The 22,096-nt window shown below is 44.7% G+C and overlaps 1 protein-coding gene across 1 annotated transcript in view; it reads right to left on the reverse strand.

The window, feature by feature from the left end:
• ME2 (malic enzyme 2) overlaps positions 1 to 17,893 on the reverse strand; it is a 43,673-nt gene extending 25,780 nt beyond the window's left edge. Inside the window, exons 1-3 of the mRNA XM_035100715.3 lie at positions 17,757 to 17,893; positions 4,091 to 4,212; positions 844 to 977 (exon numbers count right to left, since the gene is read on the reverse strand). Coding sequence (XP_034956606.1) covers positions 844 to 977; positions 4,091 to 4,198 — 242 coding nt within the window. The 5' untranslated portion in view covers positions 4,199 to 4,212; positions 17,757 to 17,893. The remainder of the gene's footprint in view (positions 1 to 843; positions 978 to 4,090; positions 4,213 to 17,756) is intronic.
• Positions 17,894 to 22,096: the final 4,203 nt, after the last annotated feature.

Genomic DNA, 22,096 nt, shown 5'->3' on the forward strand with positions numbered 1-22,096 from the left:
ACCCAAATGGTTGGTGGTACTGTCAGATCATGGAGGGAGGGAAACCTTTTAAAGGCTGGGTGCCCTCAAATTATTTGGAGAAAAAGAATTAGAGTCTTTTAATTCCATTATTTATACTTTTATACTGTGTACATACGGAAGGAAGGGGAAAATACAATGATTTTATTCCCTTTTTATTCTATCTAATATACAAGGGACTGTTGATCTGACCTTTGCTATGACCAGCAAGTCTGCCGTCTTTGAGAGTGTGTGAAGGAATTGGCTTGTTCAGCAAATATCAAGGAAAAAGGCAGCTGGAACTAATGGCATTCTCTTTCTGTTTCGGTGCAGACTTTCCTAATTTTGAGTGCAACACGGTTCATTATTCCACCATCCTGGTTGTCATAAAAGGAAACCAAATGTGTGCCTTTCACAGTATAGTTTGGACCTGTGCATCCACTTGTGAATGGTGGGGAGTTTGGTGCCAACCTGGACATGTTAAAAAAATCAGCTTTACTAGTAAATATATTTAATAAGAAGCAAAGCAACAAAGGCTTCAAAGGGGTATATTTGGAAAATGGGAACAAGTTGAAAGAAGCATGGCTTATACGTGGCCAGAAATGCTTTGATGGAAACCCTGATGATGTTTCGATGGACATGTTTAGGCAGTGTTGAGTGTTCTCTTATCAGACATTTTTTAAGGGCTGATTCAACCAGCTACTTTCAAAAGCTGAGTTCGGGCCAAACCGGCTTTCCCCCCGTGAATCTGGAGCCCTGACACATGTCCAAGCTACAACAGCAACAGCAATAAAAACAAGAGAATGAATGATACAAGACTAAGTGCCTGCCAACACACACACTTACTTTTCCAAAGGGTCGGTCATTTTCCCCACGTTCCTATGAAACCGTAAGGCTTGGATGTCTTGCGTCTCAAACTTTGGTGGTAGAAGTCCCTGGAGGCCAAGCATTTGCCGCTCTTTTAACGTAAACGCCATGCCCTGGAGACAGAGAGGAACAACAGAAGTTAGACGCTGTTCAGCCTGGGAAAGAGGAGACTGAGAGGTGATATGGTAGCCATCTTCAAATATCTCAAGGGCTGTCACAAGGAAGAGGGAAAAAGCTTGTTTTCTCCTGCCCTGGAGGGCAGGATTCAAACCAATGGATTCAAGAAAGGACATTCTGACTCAACATCAGGAAGAGATGTTCTGCAATGGAGTGGACTCCCTTGAAAGGTGTGGGGGGCTCTCCTTCTTTGGAGGTATTTAAACAGAGGGTCAATGGCCACCTGCCAGGGATGGAGCCAGGGCAACTTGTTTCTCATTTGGCGTGCTGGCAGCTGGCAGTAGAGGAATTCTCTCCGCCACCAGCACCTGCCAAGGGAGCTGAGGTGGTTTCACCCTGGTGCCTTGCAGAGCCAGGGCCGATGCAGCTCGTTCCTCCCTCTGCTTTCCAACATTGCAATGTTGAAAAGGCTGATCTCGCCTAGCGCTAGTCCAGGATTCTATTTAGTACAGGAGACCACAAGCAGGACATGAGAGAAACAGGCCCTTCTCACTCCTAGCAACCAGTATCCCCGGCCCCACTCTTAAGATTTCCTTCATCATAAGAATGCGAAGGAAAATAAAAACAAGCGCCCCTGTTCTAGTTACCAATACTAATCTAATTCAACAAGCCAAAACAACTCTTGGCAATTCTCAGTACCATCTAGTTGGGTTTTATTTTTTTAGCAAAGCCGAATCCCAGCGAGCCTGACGTCTTATTTAGCTAACAGGGCCCATAGTTTCCTCAATTTTAATCTGCCAGGGATGAGGAGGCTTGGAGAGTAATGAAGGATATTGTTTTTTTTAAGGAGAGTAGGGGTCACTAATCTCAGATGGTATCTTGTTCAGTCTCTTCAGAGATTTGAATAGTGTTCAGAAGCCCTCATTTTTCAGAAGACAGGAGCTTCAATATGGCCTACTTAGGGCTTATCCAGATGCTCAACAAACATCTGTTTAAGAAATAATAGATATTAAAATATTATTGTTGAAATGGGCAAGGATTTTTTCTCAGGGGAGGGGGCAGAAGAGAACCAGGCAGCCATTATTTAGCACTTTTTTTCCAGAGCCCATTCCCCCTCAGCTACCCCTTTTGACATCTATCTGTCTCGACTTCATTCTTAATCCTCTTATGACTCAGCCTCAATAAAAACTGCTGGATTGAACAATAAACCCAGCAGTGACCTCGGGGTTCATCACTCCTATCATTTTGTCACAAGGAATTGCTTCTTATTTTTCCTGTCAACAGAGTCATAACTCTTTTTTTTTTTTGGCGTGGGGGGAAGAGATCAGTCTGTCAGAGCTCCATCCTGCCCCACCTCCCCTGTGACCCTCCAAATGTCATTGGATTCCAACTCCCATGAGCCTCAGTGAGCACAGCCAATGGTCAAGGATGATGGGAGCTGCAGTCCCCATGACATCTCGAGCAATAGCCCCCAACCTTTTTAGAAGTGCGACTCACCTTTAGATCAAACATGCATTTGGGGATCCACTTTTAAACAAACACCATATACTTGTACCATTGTAGTGTTGTGGCTGTGACCCATTGTAAGTTGGAGACCAGCTAACTAGAGGGCCACAGGTTTTGTGGTAAGACACTTTGGAAAGGGGACAGTAGGTAAGTTGGGGCAGCCGACACCCAACCTATTGCCGTACCAATCACTCCTCTCTTGGCTCTGGGCTGGCAATAAGGCAGCCAGGTGGCATTCTTCTGAAGGTCAGACTTAGCCAAGAACCACTGAAGATAATCCTGAGAGTTTTCAAGGAAATGATCCCTGTATTTGGCAGGCACCCAGCACCCACCCCACTTCTTGTCACTTTCCATTCCCTAGTTAGGAACTTTGCAGTAGACCAAAAGTATGTGGAGAGTGTTGTTGAGAAAAAGCCCTCTTTTAAAAGTTACTTACCTTAAAGAACCCAGTTTTCCCCCTCCTGGTGAGTGCTAATCTTAAACCATATGGAATGAACCTCTTCTCTGATACAAACTTTCCCTCTTCTCTACCCTTTCTCTCTAGATTCATTCTCATAATTCCCACAGCTTCTTCTTCTCTCAATTCTCCCTGTGCCATTCCTTGTCACTAGATTCCTTTATCCTCTAGCTGACCAGTCGGTCCCCTGTGCTTTCCCTCCCAGCCCTGCACCTGCCACGTGAAAAGTTTTGATCCCAGCCACACTGACAATGTCTCCTTCCCTTATGGAAGAAGGACTGCAAACTGCTGTGTTTCCTGATCAGCTAAGTATTCCATGACACTGCACCAACACAAGCACAACGCACGACCACCACCAGTTTTATACTGGTATACAGTCGTACCTAGGAAGTCGAATGGAATTCGTTCTGGAAGTCCGTTCAACTTCTGAAAAGTTCAGAAACCAAGGTGCGGCTTCCAATTGGTTCCCAATTGTGCAGACGCGCCGGAAACAATAGCGGAAGCCGTGCCAGATGTCCGGCTTCCAAAGAAAGGTCGAAAACCAGGACACTCACTTCCGGTTTTTGATCGTTCGGGAGCCAGAACATCTGACTTCCAAGGCGTTCGGGAGCCATGGTACAACTGTACTATTGCAAGAGGAGGATTTGCTGCAATTCTCTATGTCAGGCGTCCCCAAACTACGGCCCTCCAGATGTTTTGGCCTACAACTCCCATGATCCCTAGCTAACAGGACCAGTGGTCGGGGAAGATGGGAATTGTAGTCCAAAACATCTGGAGGGCCGAAGTTTGGGGGTGCCTGCTCTACGTTGTCGCCCTTCCATTCAAACTAATAAAGATATGCAAAGTTAGATGTGGTCATTTCTGGCTCTGCTTAAAGTAAGGCTTCTATCTCATTTACAACACAATCTGAACCACACCTACTCAGAAGTCAATCCTATTGAATTCAATGGAATTTAATCCCAGGTAAGTGTGGGTAAGAATTGCACCAGCCACAGTCTTTTTTTCTTTTCTTTTTTGGGAGGGTGCAGGCTCTGAGTCTCAGCACAAGAAGCTTCCTGCTCTTGCAGAAGCTTTTAGCTCTGGGTAAGATCCACAGCACAGATAGCAATTCAAGATCAGACGTGAAATACATTCCATGCGACCAACCTTATTTGTTCTGGGGTTCAGCATCAAGACCTTGCCTTTGTCTTTTGTATGTACTCCGCGACATGCCGACACGCAGGGAGCGGAAGCTATTCTTAATCTGGAGAACATTCTGTATGGTTTGCCTGGAGAAAGAAAACATTACGTTACACGTTACAAAGAGGGCAGTCTTGTTTCACGCTGGCAACACACAGAGGAATAAGAAGACCCTTTATGGATAGTTAAGCTTTTCTCATTCTGGCTAGATAACAACTATAGCCTTCAAAACAACAACTCGGCCTACAAGCAAGGCAGGGACACCATTTGGAGAAATGAAAAAGAGCTAAGAGAAGAGGGGGGGAGGAAAGCAACCTTAGTTCCTTTGCTTTACTCCTGGCACCTTGTGGCTGTGTATATGAGGGTGCAGCACAACTACAGTAAAAAAACAAACAGGTAAAGGTAAAGGGCCCCTGGATGGTTAAGTCCAGTCAAACACAACTATGGGTTGTGGCACTCATCTCACTTTTCAGGCTGAGGGGGCCAGCGTTTGTCCACAGACAGTTTTTCAGGTCATGTGGCCAGCATGACTAAATCGCTTCTGGCGCAACGGGGCACCATGACGGAAACGAGAGCGCACGGAAACGCCGTTTACCTTCCTGGTACAATAGTACCTAGTTATCTACTTGCACTGGTGTGCTTTCGAACTGCTAGGTTGGCAGGATCTGGGACAGAGCAACGGAAGCTCACTCTGTTGTGGGCATTCAAATCGCCGACCTTCCGATCGGCAAGCCCAAGAGGCTCTGTGGTTTAGACCACAGTGCCACCCGTGTCCATCGTGTGCCATCGCTTGCCGAGTTGCAGAAATTGCAAATTCTCATAACCCTAGAGGCTCAGAGATGTCCAATGAAGCTGAAGGCTGGAAGATTCAGAATAGACAAAAGAAGGCATTTCTCTGCACGGCACACAGTTAACCTGTGGAATTCATTCGCACAAGATGTAGTGATCGGCACCAACTTGGAAGGCTTAGAAAAATCCATTGAGGACAAGGGCTAATAATTCGCGGCTATGAGCCATGATGGCTATGTTCAACCTCCATGATCAGAGGCAGCAATGCTTCTGAAGGCCAGCTGATGGAAAGCGCGGGAGGGGAGAGGGATGCTGGACTCTGGCCCTGCTGGCAGGCTTCCCACAGGAATCTGGTTGGCCACAGGATGCTGGACCAGGTGGGCCACTGGCCTGATGCAGCAGGGCTCTTAATATGTTCTTACTGTAGCTCAGGCATGTCTAACAGGTAGATCGTAATCTATTGGTAGGTTGCGGGGCATTCCTGGCAGATCCTGGGGGCCCCAGTGATCTCCTCCCCCCCCAAAAAAGAGGGGAAGCTCAACAACTTTGCTTTTCCCAAAAAAGCTCAACAACTTTGGTCTATCCAATGACAATGCGGCCTATGCGGCTTGGGACCCTCGTACCTACGGGACCGCCTCTCCTGGTATGCCCCGCGGAGGACCTTAAGGTCCACAAACAACAATATTCTGGAGATCCCGAGTCATAAGATGGCTAGATTGGCCTCTACTAGAGCCAGGGCCTTTTCAGTACTGGCCCCAACTTGGTGGAACGCTCTTTCCCAGGAGACCAGGGCCCTGCGGGATTTGTCATCTTTCCGCAGGGCCTGCAAGACAGAGCTGTTCCGCCTGGCCTTTGGGTTAGACTCAGCTTGACCCCTGTGTTTTCCTCCCTCATGGCTTGGATTTATGGACTACTTGAAATGAGGCTGCACTTTAAATTTTAATACTGTATTTTAATTAATTGTTTTTATGTTTTATTGTAATTCTGTTGGTGTCAGCCGCCCTGAGCCCGGTTTTTGAATGGGGAGGGCGGGGTATAAATAAAAATTTATTATTATTATTATTATTATTATTATTATTATTATTAATGACACTGCCAGTTTTTTTATACTGCAAGTAGATCGCAGTCTATTGGGAGTTGGTGGTCCCTGCAAACCAAAGTACCTGTAACTGAAACAATCCCATTTCAGGGAAAGGGGTACATAGGGTACAATCTACCATTCTTCCTCTGTTGTTTCCTTGGGTATATTTCAAGATTGCTAGCCCTTTGCAGTAGGGACTTTAGTAAAGTGTCATATACATGGCACAATATAACTAGAATCATAAGAGTTGGAAGGGACCCTGAGGATCATCTCGCCCAACCGCCTTCAGTGCACGACTCTGCAGCTGATCCATATGGGGTTTGAACCTGCAACCTTGGCATTATCAGCACCACGCTCCAACCAACTGAGCCACCCAGGCAACAGCAGCATCTACCTATGAGTCTAAGTATTTGTTTTGCAAGCTTGGGCGCAACCTACATTTCATGGTTTGAAGCAGAGGCCATGCCTATAAATGCTGAACTTTTCAATAGGGGGAAAGGGGTGGGCAGGCTTTCTTTGATGTGCCATAGCAGGGATGGCAAAGAGTGTTTCGTTGGTCTCATTTGGGCGCCAGAATAATTATATCTGGTTTTCTAATATCATTTTATAGAATATTAAATGTGGTGGGGAAAGGAGTGAGATGCATAGGCTCATAAGCCAACATATTTTAAACACCAATGAAATGAAATTCTGTTGGAGGCCTCTTTTGAATACCATACTGTTCCATGTCTCAAGTTATTGATTAATTAGCAGGGGGAGCTGTCAAAGTTCTAGGCATAATATTATGTTAATCAATTATAAACTAGTGAGTTGGGGAAGTAGTTATAAAGTACTGCACAGTACGGCTTTGAAATCCGATTCAGGTCCCTATTATACAAGGTGAGGTTACTGCCATAAATTGCTCTCTCTCTTTAAACAAACAAACAAAAAAACCGTTGCCAGGAATGTAAAAACCTCCAAATGTCCTTTGGAAAGCTCCGACAGCAACGTGGGAACCGATTGTGCCTTTTTATTTTTAGTCTGTCTTGAGTTCCATCTCTCTTAACTGCCCGCTTTAAGATGCGGGTATTATGGGAGAGAGAAGAGACTTTGTTTTCTAAATCTAAATCTGGTGCACATCTGCAAACCTTTGCTGTGTAGGGCCCTTTAAAAACAAATGAAAGTAAAAAGAATACAAATAAGACGTTTTCTTTTGAATCACCCTAGTTCAGAGGGACCTGTGGCCAAGTTTATTCATTTACAGCCTGGCAACCGGAGCAACGGAAACTTTGTCGCTAACAGAAACACAAGCTGCTTTCTCCTTGCTCAGCAAGGTGGCTGGGGACAAAGCCCAGCTGGCCTGCTGCAATTAATCGGTGGAGAAAGATCTATAGCATAAATCTGTATCAAATCCAATTTATTGAAGAGATGTCATTAGTACACAGACAATTCAAACAGGAGAACTTGAGCTAGGTTTAAGGTTTTTAGAACCTGTCAACCAACGAAAAGATTTTGGAGCTTATTTGCCAGTCGGCTTTTAATGGAACTAATTAATTAATGCTTTGAAGTTATGCACTGCAATGGCTCAGTGAAGAAGCCTAAGTTCTCCAATACCCCCCCCCCCGGAAAGGTGGTTTCCCTGGATACAGGCAGAAAGGCAACTCTAGACAGATTCATCAATTGCTATCGCCCAAGCATCCTAAATAACACTGGTCCTTAGATCCCAGTTTGACAGCAATTACCTCTACGGTCTGCTTTGCATTACTGACAGGCATCCATTAGAGGAGGCTAAACACCTTCAAATTCTAAACACCTTCAAATGGCTAAATTCAAAATTTAGCCATGATATAAAGCCAACAGAAGGGACTCCTCCCAACAACTTAATTCACCTGTCTCCAGTTAATGAGCAACCTGTGGAACAGGATTGCTCTCCCGTTGCAGGAGGAGGAGGAACAAATGAAATATGATACAAGTGTCATCTGGCCCCGGTATAATCTAATTAGCCATTACTTATTCTCTCCCGAACTCTGTCCTTGAACTCATAACTTAAAATAAATGCCGTTTAAACCATAATGAATTCTGACTTTCTACTTGTCCTTCGAATTAATTTAGTTTTTCAACACAAGGAGAATACTACACACATGAGTTTTGTTTAATTTCTTTTTGCCATGGGTAAGAAAAGTTGCCCCGGTGCTTCAAACCACAGGGCAAGCAGGAGTTGGGAGAATGGGATAGGGTGGAGAAAATGGGGCGGGGGCACTTGCCAAGCCCCTGCTCACCTAGGGGCTACTGCTAATCGCCCTAGGTGAGTGTGTGTGAATGTGAGCGTGCAAGGTTGAGTCAAGTGTGCCAAATGCCAGCTGGGAAAAACAAGGATGTCATAGAATCATAGAGTTGGAAGAGACCACAAAGGCCATCCAGTCCAACCCCCTGCCAAGCAGGAAACACCATCAAAGCATTCTTGACATATGCCTGTCAAGCCTTTGCTTAAAGACCTCCAAAGAAGGAGACTCCACCACACTCCTTGGTAGCAAATTCCACTGCCGAACAGCTCTTACTTGTCTTGCCGTGGTTTCAGACTTAGGGCTTGTCCAGAAAGCCCAAGAGATTTCCCCCCACTTGTCCTGTGCTGTCTACGCATGGGTCCAAGTAATTTTTCATTTGTCACACAGTTTACTCTTAGAAAACCTGCTATTTACTGCTGAAACGGAACAAGCTGCAATCTGCAGAAAAGAACAGCGGGTTTTTGCCAGGGGGGGGGGGGAAGCAGTGGGACAAGCAGAAGTGGGGGGCGACCACTGAACTTATCACTAATGTCACTTACTCCACACAAAGCACTGGCCCAGCTTTCCTGGGGGAGGAATCCTCAGCAAACAGGTAAGTTTGGGAGGCAAGTTGAAAAGCCACAGCAGCTGCTTGCAGCCTGCAACCGTCGGCTCAGACAAGGAGGAAATCAGAAAGATGGGGACTTGGCAAGCCACGGATGCAGGGGGAAGCGATGATTTGAAAAGTGATACAGCTGTGATTGAATCTCCTTCAATGTTTTTATTTTGGGGAAGTGGGGTGTAAGTGCGATTGTGGCAATCCCAGGATGCAGAAGGGAGCCATGGTGCTGGGACAGAGGGAATCATAGAGTTGGAAAAGACCCCAAAAGTCATCTAGGAATATCAGCTAAGCATCCACGACAGGATGGCCATTGAACCTCTGCTGAAAAACCTCCAACGAAGGGGAGTCCACCACCTCCTGAGAGACCATTCCACTGTCAAACAGCTCCTGCTGTCAGAAAGTTGTTCCTGATGATTAGTTGGAATCTCCTTCCTTGTAACTTGAAGCCACTGGATCAACTCCTACCCTCCAGAGCAGGAGAAAACAAGCTTGCTCCATCTTTCATGGGACAGCCCTTGAGATACCGTATATTCCGGCGTATAAGACGACTGGGCGTATAAGACGACCCCCCAACTTTCCCAGTTAAAATATAGGGTTTGGGATATACTCGCCGGATAGGAAATACAACCCGGCGTATAAGACGACCCCCCCCCCGACTTTTGAGAAGATTTTCCTGGGTTAAAAAGTAGTCTTATACCAGGAATATATGGTATTTGAAGATGGCTATCATATCTCCTCTCAGCCTCCTCTTTTCCCGGCTAAACATGCTCAACTCCTTCAACCACTCCTCTTAAAGCTTGGTTTCCAAACCGTTAATCATCTTGGTCGCCCTCCTCTGCACATGTTCCAGCTTGTCTATATCCTCCTTAAATTGTGGTGCCCAGAATTGTACACAGTATTCCAGGTGTGGTCTGACCAAGGAAGTTAACCTCCTGTGTTGTTTTTCTGATCCCAACCACCCCTCTCACTATTTTGCACATTTTGAACTGCAATATTCTAGAAGAAGAAGAAGAAGAAGAAGAAGAAGAAGAAGAAGAAGAAGAAGAAGAAGAAGAAGAAGAAGAAGAAGAAGAAGAGGAAGAGGAGGAGGAGGAGGAGGAGGAGGAGGAGGAGGAGGAGGAGGAGGAGGAATGGCATACACAATGCTTTATTTGAGATTCCTGCTTTGCAGGGGGTTGGACTAGATGACTATGACTCTCGGGGTCCCTTCCAACTCTACAATTCTATGATTGCAGTGGGGCAAGGCAGGGGAGGGTTTTACTGGGGAAACTCCCCAGAGGAAAATGGTTAACCACATCTCCACCTACCCTTTAAAAAAAGAAGCAGTATGTTGGATCTCCATCTTCCCAACATCTTGTCCCCTTGCAGGGAACCAGGCAGAGGGCCTTCTCGGTAGTGGCACCCGCCCTTTGAAACGCCCTCCCATCAGATGTCAAGGAAATAAACAACTACCTGACTTTTAGAAGACATCTGAAGGCAGCCCTGTTTAGGGAAGTTTTTAAAGTTTGGTGTTTTAAATATTCTGTTGGGAGCCACTCAGAGTGGTTGGGGATGTCCAGATGGGTGAGATAATAATTATAATTATAATTACTATTATTATCCAGAATACTAACTTCAGTGCCAACCTTGTTGCTGGCATTCTCCGTCATGTTGAAGGATGGAGGGGGAAGAGATGCACCAGACACAGAGATATTTAATTACAGCCCTGATCTGAAAAACATGTAGAAGCAACATGTGCAAATGAGAGTATGGTTCTTTCTTATTCCATCAGTATTTGGAGAAGGAAGGGAAAGAGTTCCATCACAAGGCAGCAACATTCCCACGGGGCTGTTATTGTACGGCAGGGGAAAACACTGACAGGCTCCAATGGGCAAAGCTTTTCTTCTTTTTGCAAAAGAAAAAGACTTGAAACCCCTCTCTTACGCCTTGTATTATTATAGCAAGCCCACTGCCTGTAATGAAAATTAATGCAATTTGCCCTTCTCTCCACACACCAAAAAGCAAATCACATCTACCCGTAATGCCTACCGCCCCCACCGCCGAAGTCACAAAAATCATGCTGGGAAATAGTTCAGCACATGCTGATATTAAAAGATAAATAAAATGGGATTGTATAGATCAAAGATTGGATTACTTTAAATAATTCGGAAATCCTGGATCTGGAGGGTTGGAACAACCGGTCGCCCAGTAATCTTGATGGCTGAGTGGGGAACTGCTCCCTGGGATGCTAGTTTTACTTAGAGTAAACCCATAGGTTGCAACGTAGGTGAATTAATTTCAACGGGATTACTCCAAGCAAGGCTTGCTTGAATACAACCCCAGGTCCGCTAGGTCAGAGGTGGACATCCTACAGCAACCATCCCCAAACTCAGCCCTCCAGATGTTTTGGGACTACAACTCCCACCATCCAGGGATGATGGGAGTTGTAGGCCCAAAACATCTGGAGGGCCGAGTTTGGGGGTGCCTGTCCTACAGCTCCCTGCCTGATTTTATGTAGAAAATTTATCACACCCATTTTTTCCCTTGACTGATGTGATTTCCGTTCAGTCAGACCAGGGGCACCAATGACTTTCCCCCTCCTAATTGCATTACCCATCTCGACTTCACACAGCCAATAATTTGGGGTATTTAGAAGCCGGCATTTCTCTGAGTCATGGGTGATTGCTGGTTTCCGAGGGGAAACCTCTTATCAGAAGGGCAGTTGGCCAGTTCAAACTAATCGTTAGCACTCTACAAAGGTGCTTATCTAGGAGCAAATGTTTTCCATCAGTGGGATGCAGTGTACACTGGTGTTGAGTTTCAACCTGTTTTTTGGTTTATTGTTAGTTTTAGCTTCTCCAAATTATTGTTGTTAATTCTTGTTCTGTTCTTATTTTATCTGCAACCCGCCTAGAGTCCCTGTCAGGGGGAAGCCAGGGCATAACTAAATATATTCTATTTTTGTAATAATATTTCTTATTGATAAAATCATTGTTTTATATTTTCTGTAAACCACTTACTGGTTTATTTTTATTTTTTTACAATCAGTGTATAAATTCCATGAAGTAAATAAATATTAGAGCCAGCTGATGCATTTACATTATTCGTCCCCAGCCAGCCCCTAACACTCAGGGGGAGTTAATATTTAAAAAATTTCAAAAAAGAAAATGAAGGGGGGGGATGTTACACTGCAGTAGCCACATCATCTTGGAATGTACATTTCTTCTGAATTTTTTTTAAAGTTATTCAAAAGCAGCCAAAGCAATGCTTACACCAAACATGGGGGAGAGTGGACGGCTCAAGGATGTACAGGTGAAACTCAGAAAATTAGAATATCATCAAAAAGTGCATTTATTTCAGTAATGCAACTTATTATTATTATTATTATTATTATTATTATTATTATTATTATTACAAATGCTTTCTTTTGGAAATTCCACGGTAATAAAACAAATAGTTACAAAAATACAAAAATACCGGTAAACAAAAATAAACATCGCTATTACATTTCATTAATTACATTCCATTTATAATTGACCCGCCTAATGATAAACAATTACAATTACAACAAATAAAGGCTTGACATATCTTGCTTTGCATGTCATGCATCTATCTCATACTGTATTGGTTTCACCTTTTAAATTGCGTTACTGAAATAAATGCACTTTTCAACGATATTCTGAGTTTGATCTGTAAATTATTTTTCTGAGCTTGGTTAGTTCCTACACACATTCACAAATGCCCTCCATCAAGACAAGCGAGAAGCAAATTCCAGCCAGGCAAAAACACTCCAGGAGGGTGCGAAGTCAGACCAGCGAAAAGCATGGGCTGGGAAGCGGGTGTGCAATGGGGAGAGAAGTTTGAGTGCTGGGCTAGAAACTGGAAGACCAGGGTTCAAATCCCCACTCAGCCATGAAGTTCACTGGGTGAGCTTCAGCCTAGCCTACCTCACAGGGTTTCTGTTAGGAGGATAAAATGGGGAGGGGAGAGGAGAATGCACACCCCCTAAACATATAAATAGAATAAGCAGAGAGGGAGCATTCCATTGGGCCTCAGCAGAAGGAAAGAAGGAAAGCAACAGGACATCGCCTAGACTTGGGCGCATCCTGCTCATGGATAAAGCAGAGGTGTCTGCTTTTATTTTCAATTAGCTGGCCCTGCACGCGTTGTTGTGCGTTAGTCTGTCAAATGGAGGTAATGGCCCCCCTTCAGATCCCCCTAAGTCTCAGAGTCCCCCTGTTTTACAGGATCTCATAGCGGAGGCGGGGTTTGTGGGTGTGGGCTAGACTCCATGGGGAGGGAGGAGGAGATGGAGGAGGAGCTGTGGGAATAACGCCACTTGAGGGCGCTGTTTTAGTTTGTGGAAAAGCAGGTTTTTACCTGCACAGGTATGAGATCTGAGCAATCCGAGGTTGTGCAAACACTCAGGTAGTAGCATGGACCGTTGTGTCCAAATTCCAGGACAACCGGTCAAGCGGTTTCGGAGAAAAGTGGAGCCCACAGTTTCACCTTTTTTACATTATATATATATATATATATATATATATATATATATATACACACACACACACACACACACACACACACACACACACACACATATACATACATACATACATACTGTAGATGGAAAGGGGGCACTTCCAGCACCAGAACTATTAGGGGGAAAGGGCTTCACTAAGAGGATACTCCTCCATGCAAATCCTTCCTTGCATATAGAAACCTAGCATGTCAGCATACTGAACTCCCTGCATTCTGAAAACTAGGAGATAGGGGAGCCTTTCTCCCTGACATGCTAGCTTTCTATGGGGAGGATTATGTTCTGTTTTAAAAAAGATCACATGGGCCTCCAATCTGCAGTCCAAAGTAATAAAGAGCAGAGACCTTGTACAGGATTAGACCTCATCCAAAGGCATGAGGACCATTAAAAAGAAGGACTTTATGCTCCTTAGAACGAGCAAGATGAATCACAGTACTAAGCGTTCTCTCTTTTTGTGGAAATAGCCAGACCTTTTTATAAGCTTGAGACAGAACAGGTCATGCTAGATTGGCTCACCACTTTAGCAGAGATAAAACAGGCTATAATTCATTAAGCTGGGCAAGTTCCAGGTACAAATTGATCGACGCATTATGGCTCTGCTTCAAACACACAGAGACACTCCCTCTGCATATTACGGTAGATTTCAGAATCAGTTAAATCTTCACATTTTTTTTGTCCCGCAGCAAAAAAGTGAAGACATTTACGTTAGATGTTACAGACATATTAAAGCAATTATCTTGCTCAAGATGGCTACATCAAAATATATATAATATACTGGAGTGCAGTGAGCAACCACGTATTTTCAGGTGGTCTTAAATAATCTACTTTGGACTTCTTGACTTTATAGACAGAGTAGCAAAATTAAAGGTAAAGGTAAAGGGACCCCTAACCATTAGGTCCAGTCGTGACCGACTCTGGGGTTGCGCGCTCATCTCGCATTATTGGCCGAGGGAGCCGGCGTATAGCTTCCAGGTCATGTGGCCAGCATGACAAAGCCGCTTCTGGCAAACCAGCGCAGCACATGGAAACGCCGTTTACCTTCCCGCTGTAGCGGTTCCTATTTATCTACTTGCATTTTGACGTGCTTTCGAACTGCTAGGTTGGCAGGAGCTGGGACCAAGCAACGGGAGCTCACCCCGTCACAGGGATTCGAACCGCCGACCTTCTGATCAGCAAGCCCTAGGCTCAGTGGTTTAACCACAGCGCCACCTGGGAAACACGTTAATGCCCATTTTAATAGCGTGTCTCTAGACCTTTAGTTAAAGCCTCCTAATAGTGTAAATAGTAAAAGAAGGAATACAGTAATTAATTCCTTTGCCTGTGTATGAAATGGAGAGCATCACCGAGACACAGAAAAGAAACTTCGAAGTGGCAAGCAAAACACATCTACAGGCAGCCAGGGAGGAAAGCTTATTCAAACTAGAAGCAAGTTTTAGGTTTGCTCCTTTCAGGGATGCAGGAGTATGTAAGTATGTGATGCAAGTGTCTAAGAAGGGACTCTCTAACATTGTGTCTCTACAGTACTTTATTTCCTGCTAATGGTAGATCTTAGGATTTCATAATGCTAAAAAAAAGAGAACCTACGTCATCCCATGACAAGCAAGCCACACTCCATTCCCAACAACAGGAGAATTTAAAGACCACATATCAAACATATGCATTTCTGTTTTACAAAATGTTGACATGGAACCATTTTCCAGCTGTGTGGAACTCTGCTTTTGTTGTGATACCCAAGGCCCGAAAAACTTAAGATTCATTGCTGCTTTCTTGTGATTAAAGCTCCTAACAGGCCTGCTGCAGTTCTGGTATTGATTTTGACCCTGAAAGGCAGGTTATGCATATTTTAAATAAATGAGCAATAACCTGCAAAGGAAAGTGGAAGACCAGTGTGTCGAGTGGGTGGGGTTTTCAACCTCTCCTCTCGTAACCCTGCTGCTAAAAAGCTGTTTTAATTTGGCCTGAGAAAGAACCTTTGCAGACAATAGTCCTCATGGCTATTCTCTCCCCCCCCCCATTGCGCTAATTTTCAGAAACTGAAGAGAAGGCCCTTGTCACTGTGGGTATGCTTGTGTTACGCCCCTCCACCACATAAAATGCAGTAAGATTGACTGGTCCAAGCCCAATACTGTACTACAACACAGAATTTCCCATGCAGCAGTATCTCACAGGGCATTTCAATGGAGTACATAAGCAGGCATCAGAAGCCAAAGCACTCTACATGCAAATATGTGCACATGGCAGGTGGCTCCAGCAAGTGAGCCACTGAGCATATTTCAAGGAACAGATTGAACACTATAGAAAATAACACAGCCACCAGCCCACCTGCTATGGAGAGACATTCCTGTGTTCTGTGTATGTCCCTCCAAACTAAGGAAATGGTTTCATACAACAGAAAGCAAAACTCACTCTGGCTGTCCTGACAGCACAAGTGGTCTTTATTTGCTGCAATTAAAGGTGGAATGGAGAATAATATTCCAGTGAACCACAAGCAAAGAAAGGATCGGGAAAAAAAGAGTCAAGAATTAACCATCAATTAGTTGTTGCTATTTCTGCAGTTTATGTGATAAACTTAGATGGAACATTTCATTATTTCTATTCTGGTCCCCTTTCTATGGCCCATTAGGACGGATTTTTTCTTTCTCTCTTTGCTGCTGCAAGCTCTAAGTGACGTTTTGGCTCTACATATATCAAAGTCACTGCAAAAGAAATCTGCGATCAAAACCCAGATTAGCTGAGTCAAAATGTTTGCTTCCGTGTCTGAAATCTTCACTTCCTGACTTTTACGGTTGAGAAGAGAGAGAGGTTCACTTCAGGCCAAGAGCTGACACACAAAATGGCTTTGCTCTAAGGGCTGGACGTGCAGCAATAAGGATGACTAGTTTTAAAGCTCAACTACCATCAGATTTTACCTTGAAGGCAGAGCTACCCTTCAGGAGAAGTTTCCTTCCCCACACAGCCATGTCTCTTTATTGACAAGTCTTCATTAAAGTGAAGGGTGTTTGTTTGTTTGTTTTTGCAAATATACTCTCACTTGCTTTTATAACACACACACTTCATTTCAGACAGCTTGTTTCTTGCAAAATAAAACCGTAGACACTGTCCCAAGCAGATTGTGCTGTGCCAATGAACCTTGCCAAATACCAGTAAGCAGCCTGCAGGAATGCAAACCGTCCCCACTGTTGGAAGTAATAATTTGCAAACAGAGGAGGACTGCGAAAAAATTAATCGGATATGGATCTGGGGGGGGGGGTGCTCATCCTGCCCAAGTGAAAAATCTGTTTGATCTAATTTCTAAGGGCAAATTATTTTGAGGAGATCACCACCCCCACAGCATGGATGCTTAGCTGTCTACCAAAAGACACAGAATCCTAAATCACTCAACAGAGGGCCTGCGGAGAAGCAGTATTGACCAAGCAAGTTTCAAAATGCCATTGTAAACAGGGTGACCCATCCAGCGGCCGCTGCTATGATGAATTATTATTATTATTATTATTATTACCGTGTTTCTCATATTTTAAGGCATCCCCAAAAAATAAGCCATGACAGGATTTCTAAGGGTTGGTGAAAAATAAGACATACCCCGAAAATAAGCCATGTCGTGTAGCCCCGACCGAGCGAGAGGCGAAGGCGCCGGACCCAGCAGGAGCTCCCTGCCTGCTTCCCCGAGCCGTCGCGCATCGGGGGACAGAGCCGAAGATCGGAGGGCGCTCCTTGCTGGGCTTGACAAGCCCGGCAAACAGCGCCCGCCGATCTTCGGACCTGTGCTGTGTGACAGGCAGGGGTGGGGGGAAGCGGAGATCGTTCTCCGCTCTCCCCCCACCCCCGCCTGTCACCAAAGATCGGCGGGCGCTCCTTGCTGGGCTTGACAAGCCCGGCAAACAGCGCCCGCCGATCTTCGGCCCTGTGCTGTGTGACAGGCGGGGGTGGGGGAGAAGCGGAGATCGTTCTCCGCTCTCCCCCCATCCCCGCCTGTCACCGAAGATCGGCGGGCGCTCCTTGCTGGGCTTGACAAGCCCGGCAAACAGCGCCCGCGTGCACTTTATTAAAAAATAAGACATCCCTCAAAAATAAGCCATGTCGTGTTTTTTTGAAGAAAAAATTAATATAAGACATGACTTATAATATGAGAAACACGGTACCAGCTTGAGATGCAGTTTAATTATGAATTTGCTCATAGAACGCACACACACACGAAGAGTGTGTGTATATATATATATATATATATGTAAAGCTACATTAAGAGTCTAAAAGACAGGTCCCGGAAGGGAAAGGGACTGAACTGAAAAGCAACCAGGAACCAAATAAAATGAATATAACTACAAAGGGCAACCATAAGAAACGCAGGTTGTAGGTTTTAATAAAAGTGAGAAATAGTTTACCAGGCAAGTGGCTGCCGACACCTTCTGCTCTTTGTCGTAACGCTATGTGATGCTATTCCACCATCTAAGCCCTCTGCCAAGCCCACGATCCTCTCCTCCAGGCCCCGGGAGTGAATGAAGCACGTAAGCCGGAGTCAGGGAGGGACACCCCGAGGGGCGAGTCTTCCCTCGCTGAGCGACATCGCAATCCGACCAATGAAAGGCGCAGGCGAGTAGACAGCCGGGAGCGGCCTCCAGCCAATGGTGCTTCCGCAGCTCGGTCCCCTCCGCTCTCGCCTTGGAACCGCGGAAGGGAGGGGATGGCGGGGGGGCGTGTTTGAATTGTGCTGATAAGCTGGCCGGAGCAGCCAATCAGAGCGCTCTCGTAAGGATAAAGCATCTTCAGAAGGACCACCGGGAGGGGATGCAGAGGAAAACATCTGGCTGGGGAGATGATGGCGGACTTGGGAGGCAAAGAAAGCGACGCGAGGTTGGTGGGTGCGGCTTGGCCAGCCGGCGCTGATTTAAAGGGAAAGGGAGAGTTCGCACGAGCATTTGGCGGCCACCTGAAATTCCTCCACGTGTTGCTGTCTACCTGTAGCCAAGCAATTAAATACATTTTTTTTTGTAGCTGGAACTCACCAGAACTCGGTTCCAGCACCTCTCAGGTGGACACCATTGCCATTATAAGATAACACGGGAGGCTTTCATTTTGAGTCCCGCCACCTCTTTTTCCAAGAAAAATAACACTGATTGTTGATTGATTGCATTTATATACCACCTTTCTCTCCAAGGAGCTCAATATGTTTACACTTCTCATCCTCCTCATTTAATCCCCACAACAACTCTGTGAAGTAAGTAATTTTATTTTTATTACATTTGTCCACCACCCTTCATCCGAGGAAGACAGGACCGTTTACATACAATATAGAATCACAAAGATACATAACATAATGAAAAACAAAACAATAACCCCCTCCACACACACACATAAGACATGTTTATTAAAGTAAGCCGACAAATGTCCAAACCGATAGGCAAATGAGAATGACCATGGTTAAGATACATGTCTGAATGTACCGTAGAAAGGGAGGTTTTTCCTTCCAGCCTTACATGTTTGTACACACCAGAGCTTGGTAAAAAGGGATACCTCTCCAGGTTAATAGGGAGGGCGTAAAGTGTATGACAAAACAAGAGTTGCATAAGAGGCAGCAGCAGAGAGAGATAGCTTGAGACTGAGGCCATATTCACACCATTTAAAGCAGTATGATACCACTTTTAAAGCACTATGATATCACTTTGAAAAGTCATGGCTTCCCCCAAATAATATTGGGAGCTGCTGCAGTTTGTTAAGGGTGCTGAGAATTGCTAGGAGGCCCTTATTTCCTCCACAGATACAATTTCCAGAGTGGCTTAACAATCAATCCTGCGTCACAGTGAAATTTAAGTTGTGTGAGGGACAGGGCTGACTGTCTCGGGAGACAATGGAGGAGTGCGCCTCCGGGGGATGAAGTCAAATTGTTGAAAGGTTGCAGCACCTGCTGTGGATATAGAGACAGATACAGGAGAGACATATTGCATTGCATCTGGGGCAGATGTTGGTGTTCAGTTGTGCTGCTGCAGACACACCATGGTGTTTCTTATCTCTGTACCCAGCAGCCATTCCTCCTCTGGTCTCTGCTATGGCTACATGACGTGACTGTCTGTCTCCAGGCACTGGTGTAGCAACTAGAGGGAATCAGCTTCACAAAAGCTCTCTTATCAGCAGCGATGTGAAGCGGTCGCTTCACTCTGATAGTAGCGTCAACCCTGCTTGCTGTTTTCAAACCCCACTCCCCTTGCAAAACCAAGCTGCTTTTAACCATAACCCCTTTGGGAAACATGGATTGCAGATTGTGGAGCTGTACGGAGAACTGCCAGAAAGCCACACAAGCAACACCAACTACTGGGTTTGTGATGGGAAGCATTTCCATGTAGGAGTTAGTGTGAAATCCATAGGTTGAGCTTCTCACTGTGCATGTGGGCACATGAAAGGAAATGCACAACACATCAAGACACACACACACACCACAGGTTAAAGACTTCCACTTTCTTTATAGACTTCAGCGCAGAATGGAATCTCATTTGATGGTAGGGAATATTACAGATCATGCCTGAAATCTCGGCTGCATCATGTGTCTTCAGACCATGCACTGCACTTTATTGGGGAACATCAGTGGTTTTAGGCAATGTTGTCTTTAAGAAAAGCATACCTACCTGCCATTTCTGATCTTCTAATTGAGGTATCCCAAGAAGCTTACAAAGAAGTCCAGGTTTCTCTGGAAAACCATTTGAAAGCCTTGCTTCATATACCAAAGATATAAATCTCCAAACAGAAGGCATTGTTAAATTTCCTTTATTGTTGTTGGTTACATACTTGAGAAAGTCTTGGCTCGTGGCTGGCTGAAAACAATCATGTGGTAAGTTTAAGAGCGCTCTGTTCTTTTTAAAAGTGGTTTGATAATACTGGAATTTGAAACAGTGTGAACTGATTGTGTACCAGTGGAGATCCAGAGAAAATGATAAAGTACCAAGAAACAGAATGGTATGGGGTTTTTCCTGATCTTTCAATGGCTTCTCTATATTGGACAAACAGGCCAAACCCTACGCCAAAGGATAAATGGACATAAATCTGACATCAGGAACCAGAAGACAGAAAAACCAGTAGGAGAACACTTCAATCTCCCAGGACATTCTATACAAGATCTCAAAGTAGCTGTCTTACTACAAAAGAATTTCAGAAATAGACTGGAAAGAGAAGTTGCTGAATTGCAACTTATCACCAAGCTCAAAACCATGGAGGGACCTGGTTTGAACAGAGATATCGGGTTCTTATCTCATTATACATGATAAGCGATCTTCAGCCATCTCCACCCTTGCTTTTTCATGCAAAACCATTTGCAGTCGTTTCCGGTCATCAACAGCTATCAGTCAGTCAATCACCCATTTCCACCACCCTTCTGAGTGATCCCCCCTCCCCCTCCCCACCCCTCCCCACCCCTTCTCTACATAAGTGCCTGGAAACTTCCATTTCACTGTATCTGAAGAAGTGTGCATGCACACAAAAGCTCATACCAAAATAAAAACTTAGTTGGTCCTTAAGGTGCTACTGAAGGATTTTTTTTATTTTTACTTCGATCCAGACCAACACGGCTACCTACTTGTAACCATTTCAATGGCTTCCTCATCACAATGGCCATTTCAAAGAAACAGAATTATTTTATTAACATTCATATCCACGGTGATAAATTTCAAGATGTATGATGACATTCAGACTGTATGTTTAAAAGGAAATGCATATAAATAATTACTTGTGACTTCTTGTTGTAGCTATTCATGTTGCAATGTATAGCAACATCACGTCTCATGTGATGGGAGTGCATTTTCATCCATCAAATGGGTACAAAAGAGACATTTAAAATTTGACAGTAATACCCAATGTTTGAACATCAGTTTTCCAGGAGCAAACATTTTAAACATTTTAAATGTAAGATCAGTTGCTCAGATCTTGAATCTTAGCAAGAAAGTTTCCGATGCAATGGCAATTACCAGATACTCGTCCCTGGATGGGGCTGTTGACAATATTTCGTTGCTCATGCCAACACCCACTGAGATTAAGAAAGTAAGAAAACCCTGGTGGATCAGGCTGGTGGCTCAACTAGTTCATCATCCTGTTCTCACAGTAGCCAACCAGATATTTGTGGGGAACTTGCAAGCAGGACCCAGGCACAAGAACACTCTCCCCCTGCTGCCGTTTCCTGCAAGTGGCATTCAGAAGCATTGCTGACTATCATTGCTTCTGGGAGTGCTGTGTGGAAAAAGTGCTTCCTTTTTTGCCTTCATTTGTCACCCTGCCTTTCCACCTACGTTGGAACTCAAGGTGTGGTACACAGCCTGCCAATCTAGGAACTGACCAGATCCACTTAGCTTCAACAGGGTGAATCAGGACCATTCTTTGACACAAAAGGAAACATTTTAAAAACTGCTTTTGAAACTTCTGTCTTATAAGGGTTACACCAGTCACCACCATAGGGGGTATGGTTTGGCCACAGTTAAGTGCTTTTAAGTCCCACTGATTTCAAGTGTTTAACTTTCAGCTAGAACATGTGCCTCACCGTGGATACTTTTTCAACTGGTACATTGTTATGTGGGTTGACCATAGGGGATTCTCTGTTTCTCTGTTTCCAATGTGCGCTCATACAGGAACATATGTTCTAGTGATACAGCAGTAGCCAGCTATAAGCAATTGAAAACAAACTCGGTCCACACAAACTGTCTACGCAGGTGAACAGCATAAGATCAGAGACATGAACTCATGTGGA

Source organism: Zootoca vivipara, chromosome 10 (genome assembly GCF_965207765.1).
Source record: "Zootoca vivipara chromosome 10, rZooViv2.hap1.1, whole genome shotgun sequence".
NCBI lineage: Eukaryota > Metazoa > Chordata > Lepidosauria > Squamata > Lacertidae > Zootoca > Zootoca vivipara.